This window comes from Neoarius graeffei, chromosome 2 (genome assembly GCF_027579695.1).
Source record: "Neoarius graeffei isolate fNeoGra1 chromosome 2, fNeoGra1.pri, whole genome shotgun sequence".
Lineage (NCBI taxonomy): Eukaryota > Metazoa > Chordata > Actinopteri > Siluriformes > Ariidae > Neoarius > Neoarius graeffei.
The window spans coordinates 72,587,902-72,607,630 of record NC_083570.1 but is presented as its reverse complement, the minus strand read 5'-3'; the positions used below and the strand labels follow the sequence as shown (position 1 = coordinate 72,607,630).

General features: G+C 40.9%; 1 protein-coding gene across 1 annotated transcript in view; it reads right to left on the bottom strand.

Annotated features, from left to right (window-relative positions):
• ccdc33 (coiled-coil domain containing 33) overlaps positions 1-9,907 on the bottom strand; it is a 109,518-nt gene extending 99,611 nt beyond the window's left edge. Inside the window, exon 1 of the mRNA XM_060903385.1 lies at positions 9,707-9,907. Within this exon, the coding sequence (XP_060759368.1) occupies positions 9,707-9,907 (201 nt within the window). The remainder of the gene's footprint in view (positions 1-9,706) is intronic.
• Between the last annotated feature and the right edge of the window lie 9,822 nt (positions 9,908-19,729).

Genomic DNA, 19,729 nt, shown 5'->3' with positions numbered 1-19,729 from the left:
AGCCTGCAGCTACACTGGCCCTTTGCGGATAGGATTGAAGACCCCTGCTGTACAGGATAAGCGGCTATGGATAATGGATGGATGGATTACTACACTCACATATCTAGAACTAGGAAATATGACCACATCACCCCTGTCTTATCCACACTGCATTGGCTCCCAATCAAATTTTGTATTGATTATAAAATACTACTATTGACCTTTAAAGCACTGAATGGTCTCGCACCACAGTACCTGAGTGAACTTCTATGACTCTCCACGCCTACTTAGATCAAAAGGTGCAGGCTATCTGCTGGTACCTCGTATAGTGAAGGCTACATCAGGGGGCAGAGCCTTAGCTTACAAAGCCCCACAGTTATGGAACAGCCTTCCAAGTAATGTTTGGGAATCAGATACAGTCTCAGCATTTAAGTCTAGGCTGAAAACATATCTGTTTAGTCAAGCCTTTTGTTAATGGTGTTTATGAGGTAAAGGTGTAGATCTGGAGGGTCCTCAGACATAGAGTGTTTTGGGATGTATGGGATGTATGGATGCTGTCAGTCCCCCACTCGCTTGTTCACTTGAGTTTGTTGACGGTGTAGTGGCTGGCTGCTTTATGTCCTGGGGCTCCCTCATGCCTGTATTACCTTCTGGCTCTCCCCTTTTAGTTATGCTGTGTTTTCTCTCTCTCTCTCTCCCCCCAAATCTGTCCCTCTGAGTTGTATGTCGGTCCTGAGATTGAGGTGCTGACCTCTTCTGCTCCTCGGACCTGCCTGATCCATCCTGGTGCCCTGTGTCTGGTTGGAGTCTCATCGCATTGCTCCTGTGGAGGACGGCCCCATGTGGACAGTTGGAAGTCACACCTAGAGGATGCTCTGGACACTTACAGTAATGTTTTTATGGCCGAGGACTACAGTTGACTTGCTAACTTTAGGACTGCAGTTGTCATGAACAGTTTTGCACTCAAGTTTCCATCAATGAAGAGTTTATAACATCAACGAAACTGACTTCATGTTAAAGCTGTTAATGTTATAGTCATGTTGTCTGTTGTTGCCCAAATGAGAATGGGTTCCCTTTTGAGTCTGGTTCCTCTCGAGGTTTCTTCCTCATGTTGTCTGAGGGAGTTTTTCCTTGCCACCGTCACCACAGGCTTGCTCATTGGGGATAGATTAGGGATAAAATTAGCTCATGTTTTAAGTCGTTCAAATTCTGTAAAGCTGCTTTCCGACAATGTTTATTGTTAAAAGCGCTATACAAATAAACTTGACTTGACATATCTCAAATTTTGTATTGTTTATAAAATACTACTATTGACCTTTAACGCACTGAATGGTCTCGTGCCACAGTACCTGAGTGAACTTCTGGTCCTTTATGACCCGCCACGCCTACTTACAAAAGGTGCAAGCTATTTGCTGGTACCTCATATAGTGAAGGCTACATCAGGGGGCAGAGCCTTTTCTTACAAAGCCCCACAGTTATGGAACAGCCTTCCAAGTAGTGTTCGGGAATCAGATACAGTCTCAGTGTTTAAGTCTAGGCTGAAAACATATCTGTTTAGTCAAGCCTTTTGTTAATGGTGTTCATGAGGTAAAGGAGTAGCTCTGGAAGGTCCTCAGAGTGTTTTGGTAAACTGGGATGTATGGATTCTGTCAGTTCCCCACTCGCTTGCTCACTCGAGTCTGTTGACAGTGTAGTGGCTGGCTGCTTTATGTCCTGGGGCTCCCTCATGCCTGTGTTACCTTCTGGCTCTCCCCTTTTAGTTATGCTGTCATAGTTAGTTTTGCCGGAGTCCTTGCTTGCACTCAGCGCAAAATGTATACTGTTCCTACTCATCAGGTGACATTGGGCATACCTACCAACCTGTGTTTTCTCTCTCTTTCTTTTTTCTCCCCTCCCCCTCCCCCACTCTGTCTGTCCCTCTGAGTTACATGTCGATCCTGAGATCAAGATGTTGACCTCTTCGGCTCCTCCTTCGGATCCATCCTGATGCCCTGTGTCTGGCTGGAGTCTCATCACATCACTCCGGTGGAGGACAGCCCCATATGGACAGTTGGAAGTCACACCTAGAAGACGCTCTGGACACTTACAGTAATGCTTTTATGGCTGAGGACTACAGTTGACTTGTTAACTTTAGGACTGCAGTGATCATGAACAGTTTTACACTTAAGTTTCCATCAATGAGGAGTTATAACATCAACGAAACAGACTTCATGTTAAAACTGTTAAAAATGTTATCATCATGTTGTCTGTTATCACCCAGATGAGGATAGGTTCCCTTTTGAGTCTGGTTCCTCTCGAGGTTCCTTCCTCATGTCATCTGAGGGAGTTTTTCCTTACCACCATTGCCACAGGCTTGCTCATTGGGGATAGATTAGGGATAAAATTAGCTCATGTTTAAAGACATTAAAATTCTGTAAAGCTACTTTGCGATAATGTCTATTGTTAAAAGCGCTATACAAATAAACTTGACTTGATATTTCATCTCTACTGCCTGGTCAGTCGATGAAATTGCACAACTTGGATCTGTCAGTCTTCTCTAATCAAATAAAAATAGAAGATAAGAAGGGGAAAGTGGATGAGCCTGGTGTAAGCCTGTTGAAATTGCTCCAGATAGCAATTTCATGCTCCATATCAATAACTGCAATAATTGCTCTCTGGGTTTCTTCTGTTTCCCACAGCGAGGAAGAACATCAAGGGGAAAATGAGCACATTATCTTTTTAGGACATTTTAAACAACTATCGTCTTGTGAGGACACTAAACAATTGTATATGTCCAAAATATACACAGGAGTACAATGTGTTAAAAAGAGTCCTGTCTGTGTAGTCCATAGCAACTGAAACCTTCAAATGTAAAGCATAAAAATGCTTTGTGTGTGTGTGTGTGTGTGTGTGTGTGTGTGTGTGTGTGTGTGTGTGTGTGTGTTTTTCTCAAATACCCAATTAGTACAAACACCACAAAAAGCAGACGAGTCTGCTAGTTTCCATGGTATATTGTGTGGTTTTCCACAAAGACAATGGCAACTAAAGTATTCTCTTCAGTTCTCTTTTTTTCTCCAAAGTCTTTTTGTGAGGTTTCTGTGGACAAGATGATTTCTTTAACCATGAAATATTTTGCCTCTTTACATTTTTCAACAGTCTTATGAAGACATTTGAATTATTCTATCACTGTGAGGACACACACACACACACACACACACACACACACACACACACACACACACACACACACATATCTCCCTGCCAAATAAATTGATATTTGATGAAAGGAACATATGCTACCAGTGTATGTCTACGTACTGCTAAATAAATATTCCACTTTATCTCACGCACCTTATAAATTAGCACGTTCTCAAATGCCACATTGCATTATACAAGTACAATACAAAATGTCATGAATGAAAAAGCGAGATAAAATGGTCAATGTGAATTATTTTCTCAGTGTTCATTCATAATTTTGCACTTAGGCATAAAAATTTCTCTATCTAATAGCATGTAGTTCACTTTGCATCATCTCTACAAATAAACTAGTAGGCACAGGTTTACTGTTTTAATAGGATTTTGAATGATTTCATAAGAAACCTAACTTCAGACTTGATATTTGTGATTTTTTTTCTTTTGTGAATTATTCCCTGTAGATAACTTAAAATAATGATCAAATCCAATCAAAAAATATTAGTCTAAACTAAAGTTACCATCATTGAATCTGAGAATAGAAATGACATTTTTAACATCTTGGATAACAAGAACAAGAAGCCTTTATTTGTCACACGTACATTCAAGCATAGACTTAAGGACAGTGAAATGTTTCTTCTGCGTTTGACCTATTTGAAGCAGTGAACACACAAATGCAAACACAAGAAAGCAATGGGCATGCACACATACTCAGAGCAGTGGGCAACTATGCTACAGCACCCGGGGAGCAGTTGGGGGTTAGGCACCTTGCTCAAGGGCCACCTTCAGCCCAACCTTCTGGCCATGGCTGCCCCTAACCGCAAATGTGATATCTTTGGACTGTGGGGGAAACCAGAGCACCTGGAGGAAACCCACACAGACATGGGGAGAACATGCAAACTCCACACAGAAAAGCCCCCGTCAGCCACTGGGCTCGAACCCAGAACCTTCTTGCTGTGAGGTGGCAGTGCTAACCACTACACCACCATGCCTCCCATAAACTGGTGCAGTTCATGAGATAAACCACACCAACTAAAAACACGCAAGACTGATTTTTCCCCTGACCACAAACAAATGTGCATGCACACACACACTGCCTGAAAAACATCATATATCATTAATATAAAGACTTGTCCCATGACAGCATCGCACACACACAATTAGGCCTCTGCTCAGCCTTTAACCCAAAACACTCCCTGGACCACAATAAAATCCAGCTATTAATTACAGTACTAATTTGCAAGAGCACGTTTTTACAGCCTGTTTATCCTCAGTCACTGAGTAGAGCTCATAATGAATGGCAGCACAAGACTTATTAGAATGGCTCTATGGTGTGTGGCGTAGCATGAAGAGAAGAGCAGATGCTGAGGTCAGTCCTGACCATGAAAAGACAGCAGGACAGAGATGGACACACACTAGGGAGTAACACCTCACAACACCAAATCAGCAGTATGCCTTAGAAAGGGAAAGATGCGGGAGGGAAATGATTAGGCAAGAGACTCATGGATATATTTTTTACCATGAGGACTTCTTATGAGGATTATGCTTGCAAATTATGAATACTTCTAATGGGAAAAGACTGTCACAGAACACATAGACATGCTCAAAATGAAATCCATCTACTGAAAAACATATAAAAGGATAAAAAATTGGATAAGGCAACCATAATTGGTCAGGATTCTGTATATTACTGCACTAGTTGTAGTGAGTGGCGATCTTCGCTGGGTGCCTCTTCATTTAATTAAAGCAGGCTTTTTCCTGTCACAGTATCACCATGTTGTGATGATTAGTGCTGATAAGCCTTGGCAGTGCAGTTGGCGTGAGGCAGCACACACGGCTCACTAATGCACTCCAGGCAGAGGCGGAGGAGCCGAGCAGGGTGCTAACAAAGAGTCAGGAACAAACAGTAATTAAAGGCATAGTCAATCTCAATGTTCTTTACGTTCAATATGGAGCTTCAATCTTAGTGTGTTTCACTGTTGTTTAGTTATATTCCTGTTCACTCTTATTCAACCTGAACATAAGTGACCTGATGGCTCTATGCGTTATTCCATCTGCATTTTACATGCAAATGATTGAGCAGTTTCCATCTCTGCCTCGATTGTATATACAATCAATCCCTGACCTTCAGTCTCCTCTTCCACAGCTCCATTCAACACACCTATACTGAACATCAACAGCAGACAGTATTTTTTTTTTTAATTTCCTCAGAAATCACTTAATCACTTGCAACAATATTTTACATTTCACTGCCAAATGAAGCTCCAACAGAGGGAAAAAAAGCATCCAATGAGTTGTGTAATTCTATACTCTAATCACACATCCATTCCTACACTCTGATTTTGTGCTTCACATTAACAGTGCTCTACAAAAGTATACACAACAATCTGTTACACATACTGTACAGTGAATATTTTTCCTTTTAGATTAGGCTTCATCTGTCAAGCTTTTCCAGTTTACAAATCAGTAATGTTTTCATATCCTAGGATTATTTTTAAACTATACTTTTTATACTGCAGTAGAATTCATTGCGTAAACATATGTAGAATATATGATGGGTAGCTGATGCCTCGATTAGTCGGGAAGTCCAGGAAATCAATTGGATCAATGTGGAGACAGCTCCGTTTCTCCTCTCTATATCAAAGTGGCTGTCAGCTACTGGCAAATGTGACAAGTAACAAGACAGACTGTCATGTCTCTGTGTGTGTGTGTGTGTGTGTGTGTGTGTGTGTGTGTGTGTGTGTGTGTGTGTGTGCGCACGCACGCATGTGTGCACGTGTGTATGTGTCTGTATGATGAATGTTCCTGTTTTAATAACCATCAAAAATATTTGTACTTGTCACAGGCAGCCTGGTTCCACAATCCTCTCTCACTGAACCCTCATGCACTTGATCCCTCTTTACAGCACTGCTTTATGGCTTTTATTTAAATTGCCACCGATGACACAAATTGGTTTCCTTTTTTATAGCCTGTCCACATTGTGAAAAAATGTAATCAACCATGGATTTCAAGGCTGAAAGCCTACTGTACACCTATACAAGTGGTTTTCAATATTAGTACTGGGAACTTTAGTAGCAGTCAAACTTTACATGACTTAAAACCAGTAGTTTAAGGAAGCAAAAAGCACAAGTTAGCTCTGTATGTGGACTTCAACTTATGATGGTAACTTAAGGACCAGTTTATGATGAAAAGTATATATGACTTATCACATGAAACAAAGGTTTAGCAATGATTAAAGTGACTTTTAATACCTTCTCCTCTAATAGCTTCACATGCAATCAAGCCAGCACTTTTCCATGGCTGCAATAACAAATCAGCATATAAAAAACATTAACATTTTGATGTGGTCTTCCCATGTGCTTGAGTTGTGTGTGTGTGTGTGTGTGTGTGTGTGTGTGTGTGTGTGTGTGTGTGTGTGTGTGTGTGTGTGTTCAGAAGCAGATGGTGCAGAGTGGTGGTATTTATCCTGAAAGGCACAGACACTGTTTCAGTTCAGTGACAACATAATTGTCAGCAGTGGTAAGTGTGTCTCCCTCTCTGTTGAACACAGCCCAGAGAATTTCAAAAACACACACCAATCCAATTACATTGTAATTGAGTACAGCAAGGCTCATTGATTACAACCGCTGCTTACTAATAGTATGTCTTAACACCACAACCTCAGAAATTAAGCATGTGACCTGGGAGTTTTCGAGGTGCCAGGAAATAATGTTGGGGCTAACAGGCATGAATCTGATGTGGGGCCTCAGAACAACTTATCAGGTCAGAAAAGGGTTGGATCTATTCATCATGCAGTGACACAAGAAAATAAGCTTTTATTAATCTTATTAATATTCGATAAAAAAAGGTCAGCAGACAAATAAATGAGAAATAAGCATGATATTTTGGAACTTATGTAAATATTTAGGAAGGGTTCAGGACTTTGTCAAGGGTTGTGCTCATGGGGAAATAAAGCCAGGCCACTCAAATCAGGCTCAGGCTTGGGCTTGAGCTGCTTTGTGCAGGTAGCACTTCTTGGAAAGGATGGAAGCCTCTCTCTGGAGCTGTTTAATTTAGCACTGGGCTCTCTATTCAAAATGAGTTACAAAAAGAAAACATGAGCATATACTGTATATGTTTAAAAAATGTCTAAGAACATGTCCACAGTAGGGATATAACCATGCAAAATGACATCCTAAGGCAAACCTAAAATTTCGTACAACTTGGAGCCGCCGGCTGGGTAATGTTTACTCAGTGTCTTGGGATTACTGTACATCTAAAGTTCCACAGTGGTTTTCCTGCTGTTCAAAAGATTCCAGACTGTCCACATGAGGAGAGAAAGACCATGGAACATGATATCTATTATACAGCTTCTTCTCCTTTACTAAAGGTAAGCAAGAAGAGCCATTTTCATTCAGATTAATGTGCTTGGCTTCGTGTAGAGCCACTGATTAGAGTAAGTGCCCACAATGCATGGCCAGGTAATCATTCTACACACAGAGTAGTGCCATGATGCTACTGTACTGATGGAGCTCTTCCGCTGGGTCTGCATACAGGTTAATCTGGGGGGCATTGGTTCTGGGATAAATTGCGAAAAATCCCTCACCGGCTTTCACCTCTGAGTCTATCACACGAATGGCCTCCACTTTTAATTGAACATCATGGTTTCTGTTATTCTTGCAAAAGTCTAACAAAGGGAGAAAAAAATTAATTCACTGCTCTTCAGTGTGTCAGCCCTGCAATTGAGGTTTTTCACCCACGTGACCAAGTCATGTGATGCATCATTAGGCTGCCATTTTGGACGTCACGGCTCGAATCAGTTTGAATGCGAGGAAGGTGACAAATGAAAAACATAAAAGAAAAAGGAGCGAGATGCACAAAACACCACTATCCAGCGACGTAGGGCATTTACAGGGCGAGCAGAGGGAGAGGTATTTGCAAAAATTGAGGTTAGCAGGCTTAGAGAACGACGTTTACCTGCTTCCACCAGGATTGTTCACTGACATACGGAAGTACACGAAGCCCTCGTCTTTACCTGACTTCAGCCCACATGATCTGTATACCTATGTCGTTAAAAACCCATCGCCATACACAGGTATTGATCTGAAAGCATATAAGTGTTTGGATGCCTACAAATATTTTGTGTCAGGCTGGGTAACATGCCTACATCAGCGGGTCGTCCCTGGAGCCGGTGGTCGCCATCTTATTACAGCTAAGGTTTGTTCACATTTTCATTTACTTTCGGTCCTCAGGATAAACAAAATGTTATTAAATGTCATTGAAATAACTTCTTAGTCTGTTGAGACATGGCCCGTTATAAATTTGCTGTTACCAGGCAATGACCAAGAACTGTATTATTAGGGTCGGTGTCTGTGTTGTAGCAGTGTACTAGCAGCTAGCTGTTAGCACTAGCTAATGTCAACAACATAGTAGCTAGTATGTTACTGTAGCAATGTTTATGTTCAGTCATTTGGATGACTGTTAAAACCTTTCAGTCTCAAGTTTTTCCTTTACTGTATTTACTAGTTTACTGTAATTATGATCCAGCAGTTATTTACACTGGATCCAGTGTAAATAGCTGCCGGAGCGCACTCCGGCTTGCTCCCCCTCAAATTAAGGAGCGCGCTCCGGCTTGCTCCCGGAGCACTCCAGGAGCAAGCCGGAGCGCGCTGCTTAATTTGAGAGGGAGCAAGCCGGAGCGCACTCCGGAACCTCGGCCGGAGCACTCCGGGAGCAAGCTGGAGCGTGCTGCTTAATTTGAGGGGGAGCAAGCCGGAGCGCACTCCGGAACCTCGGCCGGAGCACTCCGGGAGCAAGCCGGAGCGTGCTGCTTAATTTGAGGGGGAGCAAGCCGGAGCGCACTCCGGAACCTCGGCCGGAGCACTCCGGGAGCAAGCTGGAGCGTGCTGCTTAATTTGAGGGGGAGCAAGCCGGAGCGCGCTCCGGAACCTCGGCCGGAGCACTCCGGGAGCAAGCCGGAGCGCGCTGCTTAATTTGAGGGAGAGCAAGCCGGAGCGCGCTCCGGCAGCTATTTACACTGGATCCGGTGTAAATAGCTGCCGGATCATAATTACAGTAAACTAGTAAATACAGTAAAGGAAAAACTTGAGACTGAAAGGTTTTAACAGTCATCCAAATTCCAAATGACTGAACGTAAACATTGCTACAGTAACATACTAGCTACTATGTTGTTGACATTAGCTAGCTTGACCTTCAAAATGGCGGACACCGGGGCGTCACGTGACCCTGTGACGTCAGGTGAAATACCTCAATAACCTGGCGACTTGTCCAGGGTGTACCCCGCATCTTGCCCATAGTCAGCTGGGATAAGCTCCAGCTTGCCTGCGACCCTGTAGAACAGGATAAGCAGCTATAGATAATGGATGGATGGATGATCTTCAGTGAGTGCTTACTTTATCCTGATCAGGGTTATGGTGTACCACCATGCCGCCCAGGAAAAACTGACTTGATCTCATGCAGATGGTGACTGTCCTGCAACAGTGAACTAAAAATGAACAATGTATCGTACCTTTAGTGGTGGCATGAAAAAGCATAGACTTCTTCCAAACTAGAATACAGTATCAGTGGAGACAGAGTTTGCCTGAACAATCTCTTCATTATTCACTCTAAGTTGGATTCCTGAGCCAGATCCTGCCAGAAGTGGATTCTCCACAGTCAGCATAAGCCTGTACTGCTGCGGCTGATTAAACTGGACATTCTCTATCTCAAACACAAACTCCAGCTTCTTCTCTTCAATCTTAATACGGTTCCTCAGCATTATTAAACCCCTTACAATATTTTCTCAATCAGGGCTTTGTTCTTTGGTTGCTTCGTACTTATGTTACCATCAAAGTTTTGTTTTGTTGCTGAAGATACAGGTCAAACACGCTTCACATGCAAGTAAAAAATGATAATGTAAGGCCATTTGCTGTCTGTGATAAGTAAAGGCAGTGTAAAACACTGCTGTATTCAGTGCCATGTGTTTTCATGACAGTACCTATAATTGATATAGAGAAGTGAAAAAAAGGAAAGAGTATTTCTCTCATGTTACAAAATAAAGTCATCTTGTTAATATTAAGACTTGAACACACATATTTGGCCAAGATATGCTCTATGGTTATTCATACAAGCCCTTCCTTTTTAAAAAACCTTCTTCAGGTTAACTTCAAGGTCTGGGCACTGCAAAATCAGGGGCAAAGTCCCATAAGGTTTTGTGCACTGTGGCACTCCTTTTTCCTTTGCACAGAATAATTCAAACTCTTTGGTGAAACCTATTTAAATCTACAGGAAAGTTTTATCTTCAGTTTTGTTTTGTCATGAACTTTTTCTGCATGTAGGAGTAATGTAAAGGAGAATCAGGATCTCCTGGAAGGTAAGAGCATGCACTGCAATGTGATTCTGTACAGCTAATTAATAAGATAATATGCTATGCTAAGATTTTTTTTTTTAAGATGCATGTATCCAAAATTTCATTGCTTCATGAAATGCACATAAAGTGTAAAGAAGCAAGGAAAACTTAGGAACATGCTATTTACACCACTCCTCTCTGATTCCATGGGAGATACAGTAAGAGTCATTCATTAGCCAATACTTATTTTGTAATGTATAGGCCTGTATTTGCTTGAGATCGGTGCTTCGAACCTGTTTGCACTGAGAACACTGAACGTTCAGCATGAGGGCATTACTGTGATTTCTCCTGAAGCAAAGTTGCCAGAGTGGAGATGGTTTCCAAATTACTTCAAAAAGCATGACAATTTAACTAACCTAAATTAACATTAATTTCACAAACCAGTGGAATTAAGTATTTGTGGTACAATGTGTGATGCATCAATACCCTTAATTGTATTAGTAATGAGGTAAAAATATCAACAGGGTAAAACAGCCTACCAGCTTTTAGTTTAGTTTTGGGAGACTATCACAAATCATGCTACACCCACAATATGCAATCAAATGAGTGTGTATGTCACAGCACATCATATAATATAAAAGATAAGCCATTGAGAAGGAAGCATTTCATTACTAAATTTATGAGGTGTAATTTCAGAAATTACACCTCATAAATTTAGTAATTTCACACTGGGCTTAGTGAATCTAAACTCTTAACACTGTTCAATATGAGTAGAGCTAGTAGCCTGGACTTGGCAGATCTGCATAATTATTCAATTTTATTCAATTCATTTTTTAATGTATATAGTGCTTTTAAGCCCTGCGATGACCTGGCAACTTGTCCAGGGTGTACCCTGCCTCTCGCCCATAGTCAGCTGGGATAGGCTCCAGCTTGCCTGCGATCCTGTACAGGATAAGTGGCTACAGATAATGGATGGATGGATGGATGGATGGATAGTGCTTTTAACAATGGACATTGTCAAAAAGCAGCTTTACACAAAAACATGTCATTCAGAAAAACTAACCAGTGGTGAATATAACCAGTCAAATTACAAGACTCAAAATTTAATCTTCCCAAATCATGTCTTATTCTGCAAAATAATAATTGCCTTTGGTAAAAACAACTTGTATTTCCTATGCATACATCATTCAGTCCTTCATCTTAAGCAACTTCTTTCTGGTCAGGGTAGTGGTGGATCTAGAGCCTATTCTGGAAAAACAGGACATGAGTTGGGAATAGACCCCTGATTGGATGCCACTAGACACTGTGCCAATGTGCTGCCCCTTCTACTATAGTTACAATACCTTATTTCCGCTACACAACTTCAAATGCTAATTATCTATTTTACCCATAACTACTGCCATATACACTATCTGGCAAAAATGTGGACAAAATTAGAGCCATATTTGGGTCTTCGCCAAACTGTTGCCACAAAGATAGAAGCAGAGAATTGTATAAGATATCTTTGTATACTATGACATTAAGATGTCCCTTCACTGGTACCGTACTATAGGGCCTCGTCCAAACCTGTTTCTGCATGACAATGCCCCTGTGCACAAAGCAAGATCCTTGACATGGTTTGCCAAGACTGGTGTGGAAGAACTTGAGTAACCTGCACAGAACCCTGACTTCAGCCCCACAGAACACCTTTACAATGAATTTGAATGCTTCACTTCACTATGGCCCTTTTCCACTACATGGTACCAGCTCAAATCAAATCGACTCTCCTTGCCTTTTTTGATTTTACATCAGGCCAAAGATGTGGATAGTACTTTTTTTGGTATCACCTCTGTTGAGGTTCCAAGTTTGCTGAGGTGATACAAAAAGTTGATGTGAAAGCACTGCGCCCTACTTATTGGTCAGAGATAATCGTATCACTGCATCATCATTGTGTGAGATGGAACGTCCTGAAGAAACCCTCCATTTTTAAATAGCATTATATTTATTTGTTATACTTCACTGATTATATGTGTGTTTCCACCATTCGTGTGCATATTTGTGTGTTTGTATGTGAAACAGTGTTATGTCAAGCCAAAGTTACCACAATTTATCATATTTCCAATGCATTTTGTTAACCAAAAAAAAGGGCATAAAAAAGCAGCATCCAAACTATCAAGACATAATGGTAATGGCATAACCTGGTGACTTGTCCAGGGTGTACCCCGCCTCTTGCCCATAGTCAGCTAGGCTCCAGCTTGCCTGCGACCCTGTAGAACAGGATAAGCGGCTGCAGATAATGGATGGATGGATGATAACGGCATAAAATTTGCAATCAGTTTACCAGCAGCACAAAAAGCCACACAAATGGTGCAATGGTAAAGGCACAGGTCTTTCAATTGGAGAATGTGGGTTCTCATTGAAGATGACATCATGGCAGTTTCAAATGGCATCGCTATGACGACCAGCTCTAGTGGAAAACAAATTACTGATACCAAAGGCGAGTAGAGTTGAGTTGATTCAAGTCAAGTCAAGCTTGTATCAGATACTATCCACATCATTGGCCTGATGGAAAATCAAAAAAGGTGAGTAGAATTGAGTTGAGCTGGTACCATGCAGTAGAAAAGGGCCATAATGGTCTTGTGACTTTGTGACTGAATGAACAAATCCCCACCACTTTGTTCCAAAATCTAATGAAAAACCTTCCCAGAAGTGTTAAGGTATTTACATACTGTATGCAATTATGCATTTACTGTTTGCATAAATAACCCTTGAAAAAAAAATCTGATATAATTAAGCTAATGCATGCAAAACAGCCAATCCCTAATCTGCACACCAAAGAAAAAAATCTCCCTCATTAAAGGGGTTAAATGTAGCCCAGTTCGTCTGACCTAGCAACCACGGATAATGGGTTAGTGGACAGTATGATGTTGGCCTGCTGAAATTCCTAATACAAGCAGGGGGTTTTACACTCTTCAGAAATTTCCAGCAACAAATGGTCATATCTTGAGTTCTTTTTCTAAACGTTTGCGAAAAAGGCTTTATCCCTATATTTAAGAAATTGGCTATTCGTATATAAGAGTTGAGCATCATTTATGGAGTGAGTAACTTGTCATTAAATATAAATAGCTTATAATTGTTATTAAATATGCATAGCTTATAATAGCCTTTATTCATCGAGCAATTGTCTATTATGGGTGTCCTTTTTAAAAAAAATAGTCATTATTGTCATAAGGCTGCTGAGGCAAGGAGACTAAGTTGTCACATGCTCTGTCACTGACTAATGCCTGTTTTTCTCCCCCAGCATTAAATTTCCCAATTTGTTATTGGCATAGCCACGTTAGCACCATCAAGACTACTTTTCCTTTAACTGGCTGATGTTAGTGCTCCCAAGAGACCATGAGTGATGATGGCGGATATGAAATCACCAAAGAGAACATCCATCTTATTCTATGTCCTTGCTGTTGTGTCTTTAATTAAATTTGGTCATTCAGTAGGTTTTGGCCATACACAGACTCCCTTTTCTAGTTAATCGTGCAAGAGCAGGTCACATGAAAGCTGCACACAGCTTTAAAAGCCACAGCGATGGAGAGTGGCGTACTAAAGATGGTTTAATAAGGAAATTACTTTTTGGTACTTAGTGGCTTGCATGATTTAAGATGTAATATAGTTTTGCTTATATTTTTAACAAAGCATATCAGTTTTTTTATTTGTTGCTCACAGAAAATTACAGTATGTCTTTTTATAATTAAGATCTGTTGGAATTTTTCTTTTTGTCATGCCATATAATAGCATTGATGTTTTCACTGGACCTGAGGAACAGTATACCCCTTTTTGTGTTCTGATTTCATCTCATCTCATCTCGTTATCTCTAGCCACTTTATCCTGTTCTACAGGGTCTCAGGCAAGCTGGAGCCTATCCCAGCCGACTACGGGCGAAAGGCGGGGTACACCCTGGACAAATCACCAGGTCATCACAGGGCTGACACATAGACACAGACAACCATTCACACTCACATTCACACCTACGGTCAATTTAGAGTCACCAGTTAACCTAACCTGCATGTCTTTGGACTGTGGTGGAAACCGGAGCACCCGGAGGAAACCCACGCGGACACGGGGAGAACATGCAAACTCCACACAGAAAGGCCCTCGCCAGCCACGGGGCTTGAACCCGGACCTTCTTGCTGTGAGGCGACAGCGCTAACCACTACACCACCGTGCCGCCATGTTCTGATTTATGAAAGACATTTTCTGTTCACTTTCCAAACCAAAATGAAGCACAAGTTGTTTCTCAGCCTGGACCAAGCAAACTCTCTGGCCCAGTTCCACCACCACCTTGGTGATGTAAGTCTTCAAAGCATTCTTTGTTCAGGACCCTCTGTTTGTCCAGCCTCTTATTTTCTCACAGAAGGATGAAACTGATTTGTGAGGTTTTTAGTTCCCCTCTGAGTTTTAGCGATGGTTTTGAAATTTTCTTTAACTCTCTTTGACTGTAATCCCTGCATAATGAGAGCAACAAACTAAACCTGACACTGTGACTCAGATTACATAACTTCAGTGATGCCAACACATACACAACGGCAGCTAGACGAGAACACAGACAGAGTGAGACCAGCAACAGGGCTTTGTTGTATTTCCAACTCTCTGGAACAACACTGTTGTTTACCGATGGGTAATATAAAGTTCAGACAGAATCTTGGTATTATTCAGCTAATTAAATGTGTGTAATGGAAGATGTAAACTTTACCCCTCATCCTGTTTTCAGTCCATTCATGTGGCTCTGCCTCTGTGCTGATACTGGGGCAGAAGACGCATTTCTAATTTCATGTGTAGTGACTTGTATGAAATCTAAAAGTACTGTATGTAAAGTTATATGCATCTATATAACCCCAAAGCTAAAAATCTTGATATTTAGCATATTTGGTAGCGAAGATATTTCGGATGCAAGGTCTAATGCTGTTAAATAATCTATATTAATCAGGTTATAATTAATTATTTTAGAATGAATAATGTTCAGCTGTCTGGATCTCCAGATACCTTAATTGCAAACAGTTTCAATGTTTGTGACAAATCATGTGCCTATACACGGAGTGCAGAATTATTAGGCAAGTTGTATTTTTGAGGATTAGTTTTATTATTGAACAACAACTATGTTCTCAATCAAACAAAAAGACTCAAATATCAAAGCTGAATATGTATGGAAGTTAGAGTGGGGTGTTTTTAGTTTTGGCCATTTTAGGAGAATATGTATGTGTTCAGGTAACTTTCACTGTGCAGAATTATTAGGCAACTTAATAAAAACCAAATATGTAGCCATTTCACTTATTTATTTTCACCAGGTACACTGATATGACAACTCCAGATTTGCAAATAAACATATCTGACATTCAAACACAAAACAAAAACAAATCAGTGACCAATATAGCCACCCTTCTTCATGAGGACACTCAAAAGCCTTCCATCCATAGATTCTGTCAATTTCTTTATCTGTTCACGACCAACATTGTGTGCAGCAGCAACCACGGCCTCCCAGACGCTGTTCAGAGAGGTGTACTGTTTTCCCTCTTTGTAGACCTCACGTTTTATAATGGACCACAGGTTCTCTATGGGGTTTAGGTCAGGTGAACAAGGGGGCCATGTCATTATTTTTTTCACCTTTCAGACCTTTACTGGCTAGCCATGCAGTGGAGTATTTGGACGCATGAGATGGAGCATTATCCTGTATGAAAATCATGTTCTTCTTGAAAGATGCTGACTTTTTCCTATACCACTGCTTGAAGAAGGTTTCTTCCAGGAACTGGCAGTAGGTCTGGGAGTTGAGTTTGAGTCCATCCTCAACTCGAAAAGGTCCAACAAGCTCGTCTTTGATGATACCAGCCCATAGCAGTACTCCACCGCCACCTTGCTGGCGTCTGAGTTGGAGTGGAGCTCTGTGCCCATTACTGATCCAGCCACAGGCCCATCCATCTGGCCCATCAAGAGTCACTCTCATCTCATCAGACCACAGCACCTTAGAAAAATCAGTCTTAAGATATTTCTTGGCCCAGTCTTGATGTTTTATCTTGTGTGCCTTACTCAGTGGTGGTCGTTTTTCAGCCTTCCTTACCTTGGCCATGTCCCTCAGTATTGCACACCTTGTACTCTTTGACACTCCAGGAATGTTGCAACTCTGGAATATGGCAGAACTGGATGCTAATGGCTGCTTGTTAGCTTCACGCTTGATTTTCCGCAGATCATGTGCAGTTATTTTGCGCCTTTTTTTTCCCCACACGCTTCTTTCGACCCTGTTGACTATTTGCAATGAAACACTTGATTGTTCGGTGATCACGTTTCAACATCTTCACAATTTCAAGAGTGCTGCATCCGTCTGCAAGACATCTCACAATTTTATACTTTTCAAAGTCTGTCAGATCTCTCTTCTGACCCATTTTGCCAGAGGAAAAGAGGTTGCCTAATAATTATGCACACCTGATATAGCATGTTGATGTCATTAGACCACACCCCCTCTCATTACACAGATGCACAGCACCTGATATACTTAATTGGTAGTAGGCTTTCAAGCCTAAACAGCTTGGAGTGGGACAACATGCATTAAAAGGATGTTGTGGTCAAAATACTCACTTGCCTAATAATTCTGCACTCAGTGTATAGAAATCATTAGAAGAAATATTTGTCATTTAATCCCAAAGAAGCAAGTAGCATGACTTAGGAACAGACTAAAGTACTAAGAAAGCAACCTAAGAAATTGGGAAAAGTGACGTTTACTCTGTGTTAACTAATTTGGTCCATATACCAACTAATAATCATAATCAGCAACCCAAGAGGAGAAATTAATTTTTCTTAAAAATTGTTTGTGTGTTCAGTGGTACTTTAAAGTACCAGAATAGTCATGCTTGTGTCGTTCATCAAGGAAACACTATGGACTGCCAAACTAGAACTGAATTTTCTTAACCAGTTTATTTTAAATCTATAAAGTAATAGAAATGTTATGATGGTAAAATAAAGAAATAACACTATGAAGACCACATTTAATCCATCCACCATGTGCATGTAGTAAGTGTGTCTGTGTTGACAGTAGTACTGTACTATTGTTTTTCATTACTTTCTTTTGACTCATCATTAGGAATCTTCACAGCCAGACAGCTCCACTCACATGTATTTCCCTGTTATCTCAATGGAAAATGGAAATGAATGAGTGTTCCACACCTCCTCAGCCATAGCCATCCCACACACCTACAGTGGTGCTTGAAAATTTGTGAACACTTTAGAATTTTCTATATTTCTGCATAAATATGTCCTAAAACATCATCAGATTTTCACACAAGTCCTAAAAGTAGATAAAGAGAACCCAGTTAAACAAATGAGACAAAAATATTATACTTGGTCATTTATTTATTGAGGAAAATGATCCAATATTACATATCTGTGAGTGGCAAAAGTATGTGAACCTCTAGGATTAGCAGTTAAGTTGAAGGTGAAATTAGAGTCAGGTGTTTTCAGTCAATGGGATGACAATCAGGTGTGAGTGGGCACTCTGTTTTATTTAAAGAACAGGGATCTATCAAAGTCTGATCTTCACAACACATGTTTGTGGAAGTGTATCATGGCATGAACAAAGGAGATTTCTGAGGACCTCAGAAAAAGCGTTGTTGATGCTCATCAGGCTGGAAAAAAGTTACAAAACCATCTCTAAAGAGTTTGTACTCCACCAATCCACAGTCAGACAGATTGTGTACAAATGGAGGAAATTCAAGACCATTGTTACCCTCGCCAGGAGTGGTCGACCAACAAAGATCACTCCAAGAGCAAGGCATGTAATAGTCGGCGAGGTCACAGAGGACCCCAGGGTAACTTCTAAGCAACTGAAGGCCTCTCTCACATTGGCTAATGTTAATGTTCATGAGTCCACCATCAGGAGAACACTGAACAACAATGGTGTGCATGGCAGGGTTGCAAGGAGAAAGCCACTGCTCTCCAAAAAGAACATTGCTACTCATCTGCAGTTTGCTAAAGATCATGTGGACAAGCCGGAAAGCTATTGGAAAAATGTTTTGTGGACGGATGAGACCAAAATAGAACTTTTTGGTTTAAATGAGAAGTGTTATGTTTGGAGAAAGGAAAACACTGCATTCCAACATAACAACCTTATCCCATCTGTGAAACATGGTGGTGGTAGTATCATGGTTTGGCCCTGTTTTGCTGCATCTAGGCAAGGACGGCTTGCCATCATTGATGGAACAATGAATTCTGAATTATACCAGTGAATTCTAAAGGAAAATGTCAGGATATCTGTCCATGAACTGAATCTCAAGAGAAGGTGGGTCATGCAGCAAGACAACAACCCTAAGCACACAAGTTGTTCTACCAAAGAATGGTTAAAGAAGAATAAAGTTAATGTTTTGGAATGGCCAAGTCAAAGTCCTGACCTTAATCCAATCAAAATGTTGTGGAAGGACCTGAAGTGAGCAGTTCATGTGAGGAAACCCACGAACATCCCAGAGTTGAAGCTGTTCTGTACGAAGGAATGGGCTAAAATTTCTCCAAGCTGGTGTGCAGGACTGATCAACAGTTACCAGAAACATTTAGTTGCAGTTATTGCTGCACAAGGGGGTCACACCAGATACTGAAAGCAAAGGTTCACATACTTTTGCCACTCACAGATATGTAATATTGGATCATTTTCCTCAATAAATAAATGACCAAGTATAATATTTTTGTCTCATTTGTTTAACTGGGTTCTCTTTATCTACTTTTAAGACTTGTGTGAAAATCTGATGTTTTAAGTCATATTTATGCAGAAATATAGAAAATTCTAAAGGGTTCACAAACTTTCAAGCACCACTTTACAGCTCAGTGTTTTGTAAAATTCCTGTGCTTTATGATACTCTTCGCGCTGGCTGCTCAGACAGCAGCCCACCCCTGGAAGGTCATCTAGTCTCAGTAAGCCACAGGTGTCAGGATAAACTGACTGCCCCTTATTTGCATAGCTCTCTTTATTTTCATATTTTCGTTATTTCTCTTCTTTCTTTATCTTTGGTTTCTACTCTCTAGGCTTCCAGTGTGGTGGTAATCTAAATTCGAAAACAAAGGCCTGCTGATACTGTACTATTTTTCACAACTCTCTGCTACAGCAGGATTAAGCACCTGAACAGAAAGAGAGAGAGAGAAAGAAAGTGAAGAAGGGAAAGACCACAGGGAACACAGGACTCCACAATACCAAACTCTGAAGGGAGCTTTTTTTTTCTTCTTGCACAGTGTAAGTGAACAGGAGAA